Genomic DNA, 17,270 nt, shown 5'->3' with positions numbered 1-17,270 from the left:
AATGACCTTGGAGTCTTCCATGTCTGGCCAATAAGCGCTCCACAGAGTCGGCTCAATGAGCGCTCCACAGAGTCGGCTTCAGCCACCTTCTCGGCCATTGGAATAAATTGTTCTCATCTGCCCATTCCGCCAGGGAAACTCTTCATGTACTTGGAGGAAGACTTCCCACTAACTCACTCACTGACAGATTTGAGGTCTGTGGGTTACCCTCATCCTGGTTTAGCCCATTTGCTGAGAAAGTTTTATGGGGGTGTGGCCTCTGCACGTGCTATGGCTTCTTGGAGCCACAGGTGAGAGCTGAGTGACAGGTGGACATCAAAGGCGGATGATGAATAGTCTTGAAAAGGGCTCAGTAAGCCCTCATACCAGAAGCGCTGCTCCTCCCTGAACACCCCATACACCCTGATACATTCTAGTGATACTAATAAGCCCCCTATACCGGAAGTGTGAAAGATAGAGGCAGCATGTTATAATGAAAACATCTCTGGTCTTAAAGTTCAGAGATGTAGGTTCAAGTCTCAACTCCGCCCGCTTACTAACTACCTTTACTTCGCCTCCTCCATCTCTTGACTCCCAGTCCCGGGTTTCTATTAGACATCATGCTGACCAAGAGCCAGGGAGTAGACTCTCAGAGCAAGGTCCAACTAGAAGATACTCCAAAGCCCCCATCTCCCTTTAGCACACTCAACCTGTCTAACCCATCAGAATATGCAGCCATCTCTGACGGCAATCCATGAGTCACATGGATGGACACAGAGAAGGCACTCATGCCTCTGAAGACACCACTTTCCCCACAACTGAGGTCCAGGTCTCTGGGGTCATGGGTTTGGAGACTTACCCTTTATCCTGGCTGTCAGTGTTGTCATTTGGCACCAGCCCTACAAGGATAATAAACCAAAAGGGATCAGAAGGTAGGTTCGGCACCTCTTCAGGTACCTGGGGACTGTGGTCTGCACACCTATCAGAGAAAGCTAAAGAGATATAGTCCCTTTGCCTTGGAGGGCTTACGCTCAAGTCTCAGAAGCCCAGATGCCTTAGCAGCGTTGGGAAAGAACAAGTGATCGGCTCTTAATTATCCATATGTACTAAGGATTAGGACTAAACCTGAGAAAAACTACCAGGTAAAGAAATTCCCTCTCCCAGTGCAGCTCAGTATCTTCTCAACAACTTGAAAGTCTCAAGGAGTTGATTAGAGTACTGAGGGGCTGAGTGACTTGCCCATAGTCACACAGCCAGCACGTCAGAGGTGTCAGAAGAGATTTGCCTCCAGGTCTGCCTGGCTGCCAAACTAACTCTCATTCCACCACACCCCTGGTGCCTCACCATGTATATTATCCACTTCAGAGGTGAAATGAAGGCTGGCTCCCTCTCTCCATCAACACACTGATTAGTGTATGCCTGAGGAACACATGAACTGGTACCAGCCACTCAAACTAGCCTCATTCAGAAAGTGAGGAACCCCACCCTCTCTCGCTCTTACTCTAGCTCTCGCTCTCGCTCTCTCTTGCTCTCACTCTCACTCTCTCTCTCCCTCCCTCTCTCTGTCTGTCTGTCTGTCTCTGTGTCTCCCCAACAAAATGAGTGTATATACTTACATGCATACATATTTACATGTATCTATATTATCTGGATAGATATAGAGAGATATATCTCTCTTATGGGCCCTTCACTCAGAATCGTGCCAGGTTACTATAGTAAATCAGATAAGGGGGAGGAAAAGAAGGAAGGATGGAAGGAAGAAAGGAAGGAAGAAAGGAAGGAAGGAAGGAAAGAAGGGAGGAGAAAGGAAAGGAAAGGAAAGGAAAGGAAAGGAAAGGAAAGGAAAGGAAAGGGAAGGGAAGGGAAGGGAAGGGAAGGGAAGGGAAGGGAAGGGAAGGGAAGGGAAGGGAAGGGAAGGGAAGGGAAGGGAAGGGAAGGGAAGGGAAGGGAAGGGAAGGGAAGGGAAGGGAAGGGAAGGGAAGGGAAGGGAAGGGAAGGGAAGGGAAGGGAAGGGAAGGGAAGGGAAGGGAAGGGAAGGGAAGGGAAGGGAAGGGAAGGGAAGGGAAGGGAAGGGAAGGGAAGGGAAGGGAAGGGAAGGGAAGGGAAGGAAAGGAAAGGAAAGGAAAGGAAAGGAAAGGAAAGGAAAGGAAAGGAAAGGAAAGGAAAGGAAAGGAAAGGAAAGGAAAGGAAAGGAAAGGAAAGGAAAGGAAAGGAAAGGAAAGGAAAGGAAAGGAAAGGAAAAAGAGGGGACAGAAGGAAGGAAGGGAGGAAAAGAGAAGGGAAGGAGGGAATAGTGAGAATTGTGTGAACCAAACTGAATCCATCTTGTGACTCAATTCTGGAGCTTAGCCTTCAGTGCCCTTTCTATCCAATTATGAGTCTAGTCCAATTTCTGTCATGAGAAAATTGTATTCAATTGTGGGAATTGTGAGAAAACTTTATTGCATTATTTGAACCTATCTCTGTGTGGCTGGGAAGCTGGGCCACATCTACCTACTGCTTAGAGACCCCTAACTAAGGACAAAGGTTATGCTGACCAGAATCCCAGTCAGATCCAAAGACTGATGCAAAGAGTTTTCTCCCAATTGTGCATCTCAAGCAGTCCATGTGTCTTATCTGAAAACTGGCCCCATATTGGTCAATCAGTTATTGTTTCCTTATTTTGTTTTTTATTAAATATAGACACTTGGAAGGAGTGGGACACATCTATTTTTCTGATTTAGGGAATTGCACCTGTTCAGTTTCCCCCCTCCAACTTGGAAAATCTATGATCTTTCCTCTGATTAGAAATCAGATTACCTAACCCTTTATCACATCCCATTAACTGGTTTTTAAATGCATAAAAATCTGTTTCCCAGGGACAGCTAGGTGGCACAGTAGATAATGCATTGGCCCTGGATTCAGGAGGACCTGAGTTCAAATCTGACCTCAAACACTTGACACTTACTAGCTGTGTGACCCTGGGCAACTCACTTAACCCTAATTGCCTCAACAAAACAAAACAAAAAATCTGTTTCCCCTTATATTCAGGTTCCAATACCAAGCTGAGGAGGTCTGGTCCCTTGCTTAACAAATTAATATGCTTGGAAGCTCGAATCTTTGTTTCCTCAGTTATTTCAGACTTCACCCATCAATGAAGGAGGGAGGGAGGGGAAAAAAGAAGAAAGTAGGGGGATAAAAGGAAATAAAGTAGGAAGACAACAGTTCAATAGGTCCTTACCTGGACCTGATGTTTCTTCATTCCCAAGGGCCTGTGCTCCAGCCTGCAGGGGGACAGATAACTGAGAAAGGCTCAAGACTACTTGCCTTAAAATCATCTTCCATTTCAAAAATCACTGAGGCAGGAACCTCAGCACCTCATACCCCACATTGGGTTCCCCTTAGGTACCTCATCAGGAACATTGGCGTTGCCTTCCAAGTTCTGGACTATCAGGGTTTGGGGAGGCTGTGGGACCACCCTCTGCAGCCCCTTTGTCATTAAGCTCAGGACCCATCCACTGGCCCTGTTGGAAGGACAAAAGCCATAAGAACAGATAGATCAGAAGCCACCAATCCTCCCCACTCCATCACTCCCCCCTCCCATCACTGCATCTTCTAGGCCACGAGTTCTTAAGCAGGGGTAGATTTCAGGGATTCTGTGAACTTGGATGGGGAAAAAATTCATCTTTCTTTCAATATATTTGGTTTCCTTTGTAATTTCTGCTGTATTGAATGTACTTAAAACCATTATTCTGGGGGCAGCTAGGTGGCGCAGTGGATAAAGCACCAGCCTTAGATTCAGGAGGACCTGAGTTCAAATCCAACCTCAGACACTTGACACTTACTAGATGTGTGACCCTGGGCAAGTCACTTACCCCTCATTGACCCGCTAAATAAATAAATAAATGAATGAATGAATGAATAAGTAAATAAATAAATGGATGAATGGATGAATGAATGAATGAATGAATGAATAAATAAAAATAAAAACATTATTCTGGGGAAATCCATAAGCTTCACCAGACTGTAAAAGGGGGCATGACACAATAAAGGTTAAGAACCCGTGTTCTCATTTCCCCCTCCTCCCATACTCATCAATGATAGGCCATGGCCCTTCTTCCCCTGGGAATTCTGCTCTTGGCTCCCAGCCATTCCACACCCTCCAACAACTGACCTGCCCTCCCTTTCCAACTTCATCTTCCACAGCCTCCTACTTGGATACGCTCTGTCTCAAGGCAGACTAGTCTCTTCATTCAGCACATGCCTCTCTAGTCAATGAAGCCCTCCACCCCCAGCCAGGACCTCTCCCCCCAACCCTCTAAGAACTAGAACAAGTACTGTCTACTCCAGAAAGTCCTCCCTGAGGGTGGGAGATGGAGACACGGTACCTGAGTTCCTATTCTGACTCCTACTCTTTATGTGACTCAGCCTCTCTGAGACTGTAAAATGAGACAGTGGGACTTAATGACCTCTGAGGACTCTTCCAGTTCTAGATTCAGGACTTCATTCCAGCCCATGAAAACCTCATGCTGTAAGGAGCACAGCACCCGGGATTTACAGCTGGAAGAGACCTTAGAAATCTGTCTAAAAGGTGCACCCAGTGATTGCTGGATTTGGAGGCAAAAGAACCAGGTTCAAATCCTGCATCTAGTACAACTCACAGGCTTGTTTTGAGAATCAAATGAGGGGACATACATAAAGTGCTTTGTAAAACATAAAGCACTATATAAATACTAGCAAGCATGTACTAAGGACTGACTGTATGCTAGATGCTCTGAATGCAAAAACAAGAGACCCTGACCTCAAGAAATATTCAGTGTGGGGATAGGGGAGGGGGAGGTGACACGTACACATATGAAACCTAATTCTATCAGGAGAGTAGCAATTGGAGTGGGTGGAGAATCAGAATAGGGTTTCTGTAAGGCATAGCTCTTGAGATAAGCTTTGAAGGAAGCAAGAACTCTACGTGGAAGCTAGGAAGGAGTACATTCTGAGCTTGGGAAGACAGATTGTTAATGGCTTTAAATACTAAGCAGAGTGATTTGCATTTTATATTAGAAGCCATAGGGAAACACTGAAGATTCTTGAGGAGAGAAGTGGCATGGGAAGACCTATTCTTTGTTCATCTCCACTTGGCTGTTGTATGGAGATAGATCAGAGAGGTTACTTATTTTGTGGAACCAGTCTATTTTTGGTGTTCAGCCCTAAGAAACATTATCACTCCACCTATTGGGGAATAGCAGCCATTTTAAAAAAATCTTTGAGGTCTTTGCCCGTAAATAGCTGCATGCCTTGGTTCCGATCCAACCCCGCCCCCCAACACACACACACACACACACACACACACACACACACACACATCCCATGCTCTAAGAAAGCATCTATTTCCTTTCAGCCCCGGCCCTTGATAGTACATGAATCCCCTGAGAGCGAAGGTACCTGTTCACAGGAACCAGAGGACCATGGGCTGAATCTGATGTAGGCAGCGACTCCACAGTCTCCTGGGGGACTAGGAAAAGCACAAGCATGACATTGATGTACGGCCTTCCCAGGCCATTGAACTGCTCTCTTGGGTAGGGTTTGAAGTCAAAAGAAGGAGCCCCCGGGGATACTTCAAGTGTTGGAGAACCAGGACAAGGGGATGGCCCAGATCTATTGGCTCTAAAAGGTTAGTGGGAGGGGCTGTCACCATTTTGCTTCTATCCCCCCTCATCTGTCCCTCAAGGCATTGACTCAGAGGCCCCTGGGGGACTTCATGGACTCACCCTCTGGGCTCTGGCACTGGGGAGGCATTTCTGCACCTCTGGGTGGTTCCCTTGGAGCCTGGGGAGAGTCCAAGAGAAAGGGATCAGAATCCCCAGCTCCCCTTCCACGGCTCCGTGTCAAGGTAGGGGTTCACTGACTCACGTCTCTCATCTGTTAAATGGGAATAATCACGCCACTACTGGTGACATCACAGGGCTATTGTGAGCAAACATTAAGGCAACATAGAAAGAACTGTTCTTAGTCTGGGGAATCTGGCCTTCTGTGCTGGGTTTTAGCAGCTTCCTTCCACCACCTAGCTGTTCTGAGACAGCTCGGAAGTCCAATAGGTAGAGCACCAGACTCGAAGTAAGGAAGACTTGGGTGTGAATCCTACCTCAGACACTCAGCGGCATGACGTGACATTTGACCTCCCTGGCTTGTTTCCTTCCAGTGCTCTCTAAAACTGTGAGCCTGGGGTGTGGGGCACCCCCGAAAACCCCCCAACTTTACCTCCTCCGGCTCCTCTTCCCTCACCGGCTGGGCCTCCTCCAACTGTAGCTCTGCAGGTGCTGCTTCCAGCTCGAGTTTTGCCCCCTCCTCTGCCCCGATCTTCTGGGGGGTCCCCGGGGGCTGAGGCAACACTCTCTCGATCCAGCTGAACATCCCTTCACCTCGAAAGAGGAAGAATTTAGACTTCAGTTTCCCCCCAGGCAATTTGTTGCCCATACCACCTGCCACAGAGGCCTGAACTTGGAAATGGTGGCCTCCCGCCTTTGGGGGCTGGCGGGAGCCACAGCGGGTCACACTCCCATTCTGGGAGAGAGCAAAGGATCGCTCTTATCCCAATCAGGGGAGACGGAGCTGAAGCACTCCCTGCTTGCCCTAGTAGGCCCCGTATTGTGTTTATCCTATTCACTCCCTTCCTCCCCAGACTCCATTCCCCGTATGACTATTTCTGTGATTATGACTCAATGAATAGAGGTAGTTATACAATGGAAAGAATACTGAAGCTGGAGTCAAGGAGACCTGGGTTCAAATCCTACTTAGCCACTTACTAGCTGTATGACTTCAGGTAAGTCACCTCTAGGTGTCTAGATCCCCAACTTTTGGGGGCCTTGGTCTCCTTATCTGTATAATGAGACAGTTGGTCTAGATGCCAGCTCTAGAACCCAGAACCTCAAACCCAATACCGGACTTATCTGCATAATAGTGGGAAATAGTGTCCCTTGAACCGTCTGGATCTGTCTTTGGGAGGCCTGGCTACAGAAGCCTACACTATATAAAGTTTTCCCCAGACCCCCTGGTCATACACTCTCCCTTCTCACTCACTCACTCACTCACTCACTCACTCACTCACTCACTCACTCACTCACTCACTCACTCATTCACTCACTCATTCATTCATTCATTCACTCACTCACTCACTCCCTCATTCACTCATTCATTCACTCACTCACTCACTCATTCATTCACTCACTCACTCACTCACTCACTCATTCATTCATTCAAGAAACATTTGGAAGCATCTGTTGTTCAGCACCCTACTAGGAGTAATTCAAAGCTTGGATGAGGCAAGATAGCTGCTCTCACGAAGCTTACATTCTAGTAGAGGGGCAGGCACCACCATGTCTTGAAGCATAAGACACAATGTGACATAGAAACACACCAGAGAGGTACAAGACTAAGTATGAGTCCCCTCCCTTCCAAATCTCTCTTTCTATATTCCCTGAAGCTCACTCTCTGGATTCTGGATCCTTCCCACTCTGCCTGCTCCTCTCTAGATGTCTAGAAGCCCAATTAATGAAGAACCTGATAAATTAATTACCCTATTTTACCCTTCTATAGCTCCCAAAAGTGGCCATTATGGTTATTGAACATTGTCATAAACTTTCCCCTGTCTCTGCTACCTTATTAACTGTGTGACTTTGGACAAGTCATTACATGAGCTAACTGATTTTTGTGGCAGTATGGTGCAATGAGTAGAGCACTGGGCTTGGAGTTATGAGGACCCGAGTTCAAATACCACCTCAGATGCTTATTAGGTGTGTCATCCTGGACAAGTCACTTTAAACTCCCTGTGCCTCAGTTTCCTCAAATGTAAAGAAGAGGGAAAAATAAAGAAATAGAGGAGAAAAAGAAAAAAAATATAAATAAGAGGGTTGAACTAAATGGCTTCTAAGGTCCCTTCTGGATCTAAATCTGTGATGCTATAATTCTAAATGCCCCTCTCCAGAACTTTCCTAAAAGTACTGGCACATAAAACACTGGCTGCCTGGAAATCAACTTTTTAAAGAGAAATTCAGTTGGGGGGAGGTAAAAGAAGACAAGAGGCAGAGCCAGAGAGACAGAGACACCAAGCACCTCAGGACGCAGGATCCCATTATAGGCTGAGGCACTGAGGACACCAGCCTCTGAGGAGAGAGATCCAGAGACACTCAGTGCTCTTTCTGCAGGGGCTGCCCAGGGGAAGATGCAGGGAGTGACAGGACCAGGGAGAATACCTGAGGATAATGCAGTAGGGGAGAGAAGAGGTTGAAGTGCCCACCTGGGAGCTTTCCTATTTGTGCTAAACCTGGTTGTTTCTACTTGCTGAAGTCATACAAGTGCCCTCTAAATTTGGAGCTCTGGGCCAAAGGCCAAGATGCCCCACCCTTGTTACAGTTCTGACCCAATCTAAGCTCTGCTTCAGGCTATGGAAAATTACCTTGCCCCAAAACATCTCTTCCTCTGGTGTCTAAAATTATAGCATTAGGGTGTTGCTCCCTTGGAGGGAACCTCTAGAGTCCTTTCCCACCAACCTCCTTTAAACTATATGTTTTAAAAGTTATTCATGGGGGTGGCTAGGTGGCGCAGTGGATAAAGCACTGGCCCTGGATTCAGGAGGACCTGAGTTCAAATCTGGCCTCAGACACTTGACACTTACTGGCTGTGTGACCCTGGGCAAGTCACTTAACCCTCATTGCCCCACCCAAAAAATTTTTTTAAGTTCTAACCACTTGAAGTGAATTAGATAAAGTTTAAAAAAAAAAGTTATTCATGGTATTGCGAAATAGTTTATCGGATACTTTCCTCAACAGAAGAGACAGGGACAGGATGAAGAGACTGAGGACCATAGTGGGGAGAGTTATGTTGCATTTATGTAGTGAATCTCAAGAATAAACTTAACTGAACTCACAATCTCATCTCTTCTCTTTGGTTTGTCTCCCTCCTAATCTGAAGGAGACAATTTACTCATTCATTTGTTCACTCATTAAATAGCTATTATTGATGTTGATTTGTTTGCAGTCATGTCTGACTCTTTGTGACCGCATTTGGAGTTTTCTTTTTTCTTTCTTTTTTTTTTTTTGTTTTTGCAGGGCAATGGCCGTTAAGTGACTTGCCCAGGTTCACACAGCTAGTAAGTGTCAAGTGTCTGAGGCTGGATTTGAATTCAGGTACTCCTGACTCCAGGGCCGGTGCTCTATCTACTACGCCACTTAGCTGCCCCTGGAGTTTTCATGGCAGAGATGCTGGAGGGGTTTGACATTTCCTTCTCCAGCTCATTTTACAGATGAGGAAACTGAGGCAAACAGGATGAGGTGACTTGCCTATTGGGTAGCTCCTATTTGGGCAATGGACTACTACTGTCAATGCGCTTGTTTGTTCTTTGTTCTTGATGAGGACCATGACATCAGGGGTGATGTTAGGACTTGCAGTGAATTGAATTTAAGGGACGGAGAGTTTGTTGCAAGGTCACCAACTTCACTCTCCGCTCCAGAGCCATAAGGTACCGATATAGAGATAGATTAGATATAGATATAGATATAGATATAGATATAGATATAGATATAGATATAGATATAGATATAGATATAGATATAGATATAGATATAGATATAGATATAGATTGGATACATATATAGATTAGATATAGATATCAGGACAACTGAAGATGGCCCCAGATGTTTAAGGTAATTAGGGTTAAGTGACTTGCCCAGGGTCATGTAGTTAGTGTCTGAGGTCAGATTTAAACTCAGGTCCTTCCAACTTCAGGGCCAGTGCTCTATCCACTATACTACCTAGCTGCCCCTGTCAATTCTGTAGATTCAATTCAGCTCTTTCATTGAACTAGTTGCCCTACCTCCAGACTTTCCCCTCTCTCTCCATCCTCTGTGCTACCACCAAATTGTTATTTCCAAAATCCAGATCTGATCACGTCACCTCATCCTCTCCCTCCACTCAAAAATCTTCAATAGTTCCCTCTGGCGCCTACGAATAAAACAGAACATTTAAAGCCCTCTACAACCTGATGCTCACCTACTTTAATCTGCTTTCACGTCCCATTCTCTAGCTCAATCAAATTCAGCTAGCTATTCTCCATAGAAAGCAGCCCATTCCCCACTTCTACACCTTTGCACAAGCCATGCTCCCATTCCTGGGAGGTGTTCCATTCTCAGCTCTGTGTCATAAAATCTCTAGGTTCTTTCAAAGCACAACTTAGGTGCCCCCAGCTAGGCCAGGCCTTTCCTATTTTTGTTCTCTACCTCAGAAAGTCACTTTCTTCTCTACCTGTAGCATCTCCCCTGGAAAATATAAACCCTTGAGGGCAGGCACTATTTGGGGATTTGCTTTGGGGGGGGGGGTTGCTTTGTATTTTTGATGCCTGGCAAAGTGCCCTAGAACATAACAGTTTCTTAAGGTTTGTGTAATGGAATCAGTGTTTATTATGGACTAACACTGCACTGATGCTGGAGATAAGAAGAAAGCCAATTCAGTGGGACAAGGAGAACAGGGATGACATAAACAAGTATTATACATGGCAGAAGGTGATAGAAGCAAAGACCTCAACAAAGGGTTCTAGAAAAAAGTCTGATAAAGATCCTTGGCAGTTGGGAAGGTTCCCAGGAAAGGTGGTGAGTTCCCCATCACAGGAGGTCTCCGAGGGGAAACTTTGTGGTCACTTTTTAGGGATGTTACAAAGGTTTCCCATTCTGGTCATAGTTGGATTAAGTGGCTTTGGGGTTTCACTTTCAGCTCTGAAATTCTAGGATTCTACTTTCCGTGAAGATTTCCTCGATCCAACCCTCCCCTCCCACTCCAGTCTAGCCTGAAAATGGGGCTTGCTGACTCAGGTGAAAGCCACCCTCCTACCTCTCCCCACATTCTCCTAACCATAAAATTTGGCAGATTTCTCCATTTCCACATTTTCTCCCATCACTTTCCCAATAGATGGGCCACAGTACAAAAAAGGGAGGGGGGTAATTGGCCTCCTCTGAGAACTAACGATGACATCTATTTTGACCCTGGGAGACTCAGCCAGTGCAGGGCAGAGGCAAGTTTCTGCTTTCTCTTGGACCCCAGAGAGTGATGAAAAAAAAAGGTTAGATTAGGCTTGCAGAAACTCAGCATTGCCCGCCCACTGGCCACCCCAATACTTTGGTGTCTCTTCCACTAAGAGATGAGAATCTCTCCAGAGAACCTGAGACACTCCAGGAGAATAGGGAAGGTTGGTTAGTGAGTCTCCCTCCTATCCCCACCCTCTACGATTTGAGGTCCCCCTTCCCTCAGACCCAGAGGAAGTCACAGTCCCCAAGCAGTTACCTTATTTGGTGTGACTGTGCCCAGCCACTGGTCCACGTTGCTCCCCAGCACAGTCCCCCACAAGCCTCACTGGGGCTCTGAGGGGATTAGAAAAAGTCCTTCCCACAAAGGGGATTAATGGGGATGGATCTGGCGATAATACTGGGAGACCAGACAAAAGTCCCCATGGGGGGCTGAAGTCACCCCACACCAGAGAAAGGGAATCTTCTTCTTGGGCCCCTCCCCAACAACACCCCACTGACCCAGGACTGTGGCCAGATCCCAGAAGAGAAAGGGTGCAGTAGACCACCATGACCAACTAAGGCATTTGCAGTTTTATAGGGATATCACTGAGAGGTCTAGAATTTATCTTCAGAGCCGGGGGGGGGGGGGGGGCAGGGGGCAGGGAGGGCGGACCTTTGCCATCCTTGATCAAGTTTTGTTGTGAAGGGATGGGACTCTAGAGCCCCTGATGATTCAAGAAAGCTCTCAGTGGGTGTGGGAGAAGAAAACCTGCTGGAAGTGGGAGCAGAAGTGTTCTAACACTGGGGGGTGAAGAGGGATCTGTTTGAGACTTACAAACCTTATGGAAGTCTCAGTGAAAAAGTTCAAAGAGTAGGTCTCTTCTTATCCAGGGGACCGTAAGGTGGTGCCACGAAGGCACCGTTCCAGAGAAGGCTTCAGGTGCCCCCACTTTAGGGCAGTGCCAAGAGTATAGAAGGTACCACCAAAGGCCCAGGCTTCATGTGAGAGTGGGGAAACTGATACTGAGTCTGGGAGCCTTCAATAGCTCATGGGAAGATGTCTAAAAATTCCTTGTCCCCCGTGATTTAAAAGTCTTGGGAATGAGGAAGGGGGAAGGGGAGGGACTAAGCTAATTAATTTATTCATTCAACAAACATTTTGGCCAAGTGGACTGCACTCCCAATCCACAGGACTGTGTCTAACATGGCATAAAAACTTCCCCACCAGTTGTGAACTGCTCCAGCCATTCTGGAGAGCAATTAAGAACTATACCCAAAGGGCTATAAAGCTGTGCATACCCTTTGACCTAGTAATACCACAACTCGGTCTGTATCCCAAAAAGATCATAAAAAAGGGGAAAGGACCCACATGTACAGAAATATTTATAGCAGCTCTCTTTGTGGTGGCAAAGAATTGGAAATCGAGGGAATGCCCATCAATTGGGGAATGGCTGAACAAGTTGTGGTATATCAATGTAATGGAACACTATTGTGCTGTAAGAAATGATGAGCAAGCAGATTTCAGAAAAACCTGGGAAGACTTAAGTGGACCGATGCTGAGTGAAGTGAGCAGAACCAGGAGAATATTGTACACAGTAACAGCAACATTGTATGATGATAGACTTGGCTCTTCTCGGCAGTGCAAGAATCCAAGACAATTCCAAAGAACTCATGATGGAAAATGTTCTCCACATCCAGAAAAAAAGAACTGTGGATTCTGAATGCAGATTGAACCATACTGTTTCTAATTTTGTTTTTGTTTTCTTTTTTGAGGTTTCTCGCTTTTGTTCTGGTTCTTTTTCACAACATAACTAATGCAGAAATAAACAAAACAAACAACAACTTCCCACCCCTGGAATCCCACACTATCCCTGGACTACATCTCTTTTTTTTTTTTTTTTTTTTTTTTTTTTGCAGGGCAATGGGGGTTAAGTGACTTGCCCAGGGTCACACAGCTAGTGTCAAGTGTCTGAGGCCGGATTTGAACTCAGGTATTCCTGAATCCAGGGCTGGTGCTTTATCCACTGCGCCACCTAGCCGCCCCTGGACTACATCTCAAATTGGAAGTTCCCTCTCTGCCTTCAGCATCTCTCCCTGATTGGTTGGTTCCCCCCAAAACCTCTATTTTAGGGAGGGACCCCAGCCAGTCACGGCTTCATCTGACTTCTCTACCCATCTCCCTTTTATGTAATTTTCCCCAATTAAAATGTAAACTGCCTGAGGGCAGGGACTGTCTTTCTGCCAATTTTTGTTTCCCCTGTGCTTAGAGAAAGTATGTGCTCAAAAAAAAATTTAAAGTTAAATAAAAGAAAAAGGTATCTGTTCAATTGTTTCGGTCATGTCTAACTCTTCCTGATCCCATTTGGAGTTTTCTTGGCAAAGAAACGAGTGGTTTGCCAGTTCCGTCTCCAGGCTTGTTTTACAGATGAAGAAACTGAGGCCTGTCATGGAAAGTAGAGTAACTTGCCCAAGGTCTCAGAGTCTGGGGAGAAGATGAGCATCGTCAGGAGGAAGAGCCCAGCTCCTGGGGTGACTTACCAGAAAATATGGAGCTCTGACGGATGCCGTGCTGAGCTGAAGCAAAGGTGAAATACTTCTTTGTGCTTTGCATTTTAATGTTTTAAGGATCAACCTCCAGCAAGAGCATCACCACAGGGAAAAGTTGCTGGTGCTTGTTTCCGTCTTTGTCATTGCCTATTTACCAGTCTTTTGTGTGAAAGAAATAAATAGCCGCCCTCCACATGAAAAAAAATTAAACTAAATTGGAGTCGCAAAAATTTGGCAACAGTAAAAGGCATACCTATTTTGTATACCTATACACCCCGGGGTTGTGGAAAAATTGGGGAGGCAAAAAGGGGTCACAAGTGGAAAAAGTTCAAGAAGCCCTGGACTGAACAGATTTTGGGGTGCCTCCAGCTTGGGGAGAGCTGAAAAGGGCACTTTTGTTGCATCTCTCTTAGGCACTTTTCAAGTTCAGGGAGATTTCAAAGGAGAGACAGAAAGACAGACAGAGATCATTCCTGGCTATAAGGGATTAGCTAGGGCTTCTCAGAGGAGGCAGTGTGAATGAAGTTCATCCTTCACCACTGGGTATTTGTGGCTGAAGGGATGGAATGAGCAAAGGAGAGGGGTGGGGCCTTCAGAGGAGGAAGGCATGCCCAGGGGATGGTGAGTAGTCACGTTTGGTTGGCATGCCGCATGCATTGAAGGGATGGACTTATGAACCCTACCTCAGAATAAGGCTTTTAAATGCATAAAATAAAATATATAGGATTACGAAGGAAACTAGTGATATTGAAATACAGATGTTATTTTCCCCCATTCAAGTTCATGAGCCCACTGAATCTATCCACTCAGTCCACAGACACTACGTTTTAGACCTCTGGTTGGGAGATAATGTCTTGAAAGGTAAGGTGAGGGTCAGATGGTGAAGGTGTCAGGGAGGGAGGTTAAGTGCTCAGGATGGGGTGTCAGGGATGTGCAGCTGACACTGGAATGGGAGACTAGCCCTAGAGGGGGGCCAAGAAGATAAGACAAGGGAGCAGTCATTTGTCAAGAAAGGAAAGCTCTTGGGAAAAGAACCAAGGCATTCTTAACTGCCTGAGAAGAGACTGCGTCACTGAGCTGTGGATACAAATCACATTCCTGCTGCCCTTGTAGAAACTATTGGGGATTGGGAGAGGAGGAGAGGAAGAGAGGAGGAACAAGCAGTTTGGGGGTGCCATTTCTCCCCTAGCCCTCAGTTTCCTCATCTGTAAAATGAGGTGGTTGGGTTAGATGAGCATTAAAGTCCCTTCCTGCTCTAAGCCCTAAGTGGCAGGATGATAAAATGTCCAAGGACCACAGGGCAACTGGCACAAGGTGAAGGCTGTCCCTCCAGACCTCCTCCTCTTCCCATCGTCCTCCTTGCTTCCTGTTGAGGTCACAAAACTGAAAGAGGTAGAGTGAGTGTCATTGAGCTAATCCAGGACCTGCTGAGGCGGCCAATCTTCCTGATCCTTTTACCACTGACCTCGGATTTCCAGGGCAGTCCCTAATCTCCACCAGGCACTATGTTTACATACCAGTGAAGAAAGAAGCCAGACAGACCCCTCTTCCTCCCCCTCCTCCCCCTTCCACTGAATTTGCAGGGCAATCCTCCCATTGCTTTTCCACAGAAGGAAACAACAACCACCTAATTTCATCCTCCCCCTTGGATTCTGCAACAGCTCTTTAGGAGCTGAGAGGTCCTTAGACATTATAAGAGCTACCACTTACATAGCATTTGAAGGTTTGTGAAACACTTTACAAATATCCTTTCATCTGATTGTCTCAACAACCCTGGGAAACAGGTGCTATAATTATCTCCATCTTACAGATGGGGAAACTGAGGCAGAAGTTAAGTGACTTGCCCAGTGTCCGAGACAAGATCTTGATTTTGGTTTTTGTTTGGTTTTGTGGGGCAGAGTTAAGTGACTTGCCCAGGGTCACACAGCTAGTAAGTATCAAGTGTCTGAGGCCAAATTTGAACTCAGGTCCTCCTGAATCCAGGGCCGGTGCTTTATCCACTGTGCCACCTAGCTGCCCCCTGAGAAAAGATCTTAATTCAGGTCTTCCTAACTCCAAGTATTGGATCCCATACACTCCCCTGCTTGGTTGCCACAGAGTCAGTCATTGACCAGCCAGCTGGGTGTGATGAGGAGATCATGGTACCCTAGAACTGGATGGTCAGAGCACTGGCTCCAGAGTCAGAGAACCTGGGTCCAATTTCTTGTTCCAAAGTTAGTCTTACTGTGTGACTGATCAACTGAACTTCACCTTTTGGGTTTTGGTTTCTTGTGAAATTTGCTTAATTGAGGGACTAGATTGTCCCAAAGGTCCCTTCCAATTCTAAGATCTAGCTCAAGCTTGTTCCTTTGACATATTGGAGAATTGAGACCCAAAAGGGAGAAGTGACTCATCCAAGGTCACACAAGCTGTTAAGCAGCAAAGTCATCTTTCCTCACTTAAAGCCCAGAATCCAATACACTGACACTGATGTCCCAACCTTCAACAGAGCCTCATCTAACTAGACCTTAAGTCTGACTCTGCTGCCATGTCTCTCTCTCTGTGTTAGAATTCCCACTAGGAAGAGAACTATAGTGAACAATGATAGCCATTCCCCAGATCTGAAATGTCACTTTAAGCATCCTTACCCACCCTCCCAAGGTAGGCTAGTAATAGTGACAGCTGTGCTGTGAGGGTGGGTGAACCTGAAGTCAGAGAGAATTGGGGTTCAATTCACACCAGAGATACTCACTAGTTGGACAGGTCACTTAACCTCTCATAGTGTCCACTCTTCCTCTTCTATAAAATATACTAATAATATTTGTGGTATCTACATAAAACATCAAGCTTTCATAGTTTAAAATCATACTAAGGGGGGGCAGCTAGATGGCGCAGTGGTTAAGCACCGGCCCTGGATTCAGGAGTACCTGAGTTCAAATCCGGCCTCAGACACTTGACACTTACTAGCTGTGTGACCATGGGCAAGTCACTTTACCTCCGTTGCCTGCAAAAAAAAAAAATTATAAAAAAAAAATCATACTAAGACTTTTAGTGACATCCTATACATGGACACTGTAAATAGAAAATGAGCTTGAGGTCAGAGTTAAGCAGGAGGAAGGGAACAGACCAAGTTACCTCTAGAAAATCACACAGTTCTGAGCATGATCAACCATAACTGCAGAAGACCTAGGATATAACATGCCATCTACTTCCTAACAGAGACATAATGGGCACCTGGTACAGAACAGAAGCAGCTAGCTGACACAATGAACAGAGCATTGGGCCTGGAGTCAGGAAGTTCAAATCTAATCTTACATGCTTTATACTAGCTGTGTAAGTCACTTAACCTCTACCTACCTCAGTTTCTTCAACTGTAAAATGGAGATCATATTAGCACCCACCAAGAAGGATTGCTGTGAGGATCAAATGAGGTAGTATTTATAAAAATGCTTCGCACAATGCTTGGCACACAGGTGCTACATAAATGCTTATTGGGGCAGCTAGGTGGCATGGTGGATAAAGCACCAGCTCTGGATTCAGGATTCAAATCCGACCTCAGACACTTGACACTTACTGTGTGACCCTGGGCAAGTCACTTAACCCTCATTGCCCTGCAAAAAAACCAACAAACAAAAACCAACAAACAATAGTATATATAAATGCTAATTCCCTTCCCTTCTCCAGACTGAGAACTATATTTTGGGGATGTGGACAATGAAGGATTTTTTTTTTGCTTGA

General features: G+C 46.0%; 1 protein-coding gene across 1 annotated transcript in view; it reads right to left on the bottom strand.

The window, feature by feature from the left end:
• Positions 1-7,565, bottom strand: part of CNGB1 (cyclic nucleotide gated channel subunit beta 1) — a 99,667-nt gene extending 92,102 nt beyond the window's left edge. Inside the window, exons 1-7 of the mRNA XM_043981231.1 lie at positions 7,539-7,565; positions 6,214-6,516; positions 5,724-5,781; positions 5,398-5,467; positions 3,368-3,482; positions 3,200-3,242; positions 839-878 (exon numbers count right to left, since the gene is read on the bottom strand). Coding sequence (XP_043837166.1) covers positions 839-878; positions 3,200-3,242; positions 3,368-3,482; positions 5,398-5,467; positions 5,724-5,781; positions 6,214-6,516; positions 7,539-7,565 — 656 coding nt within the window. The remainder of the gene's footprint in view (positions 1-838; positions 879-3,199; positions 3,243-3,367; positions 3,483-5,397; positions 5,468-5,723; positions 5,782-6,213; positions 6,517-7,538) is intronic.
• Positions 7,566-17,270: the final 9,705 nt, after the last annotated feature.

The sequence above is a fragment of the Dromiciops gliroides genome, chromosome 2 (genome assembly GCF_019393635.1).
Source record: "Dromiciops gliroides isolate mDroGli1 chromosome 2, mDroGli1.pri, whole genome shotgun sequence".
Taxonomy (NCBI): domain Eukaryota; kingdom Metazoa; phylum Chordata; class Mammalia; order Microbiotheria; family Microbiotheriidae; genus Dromiciops; species Dromiciops gliroides.
This window is presented reverse-complemented; position numbering and strand designations above follow the sequence as displayed.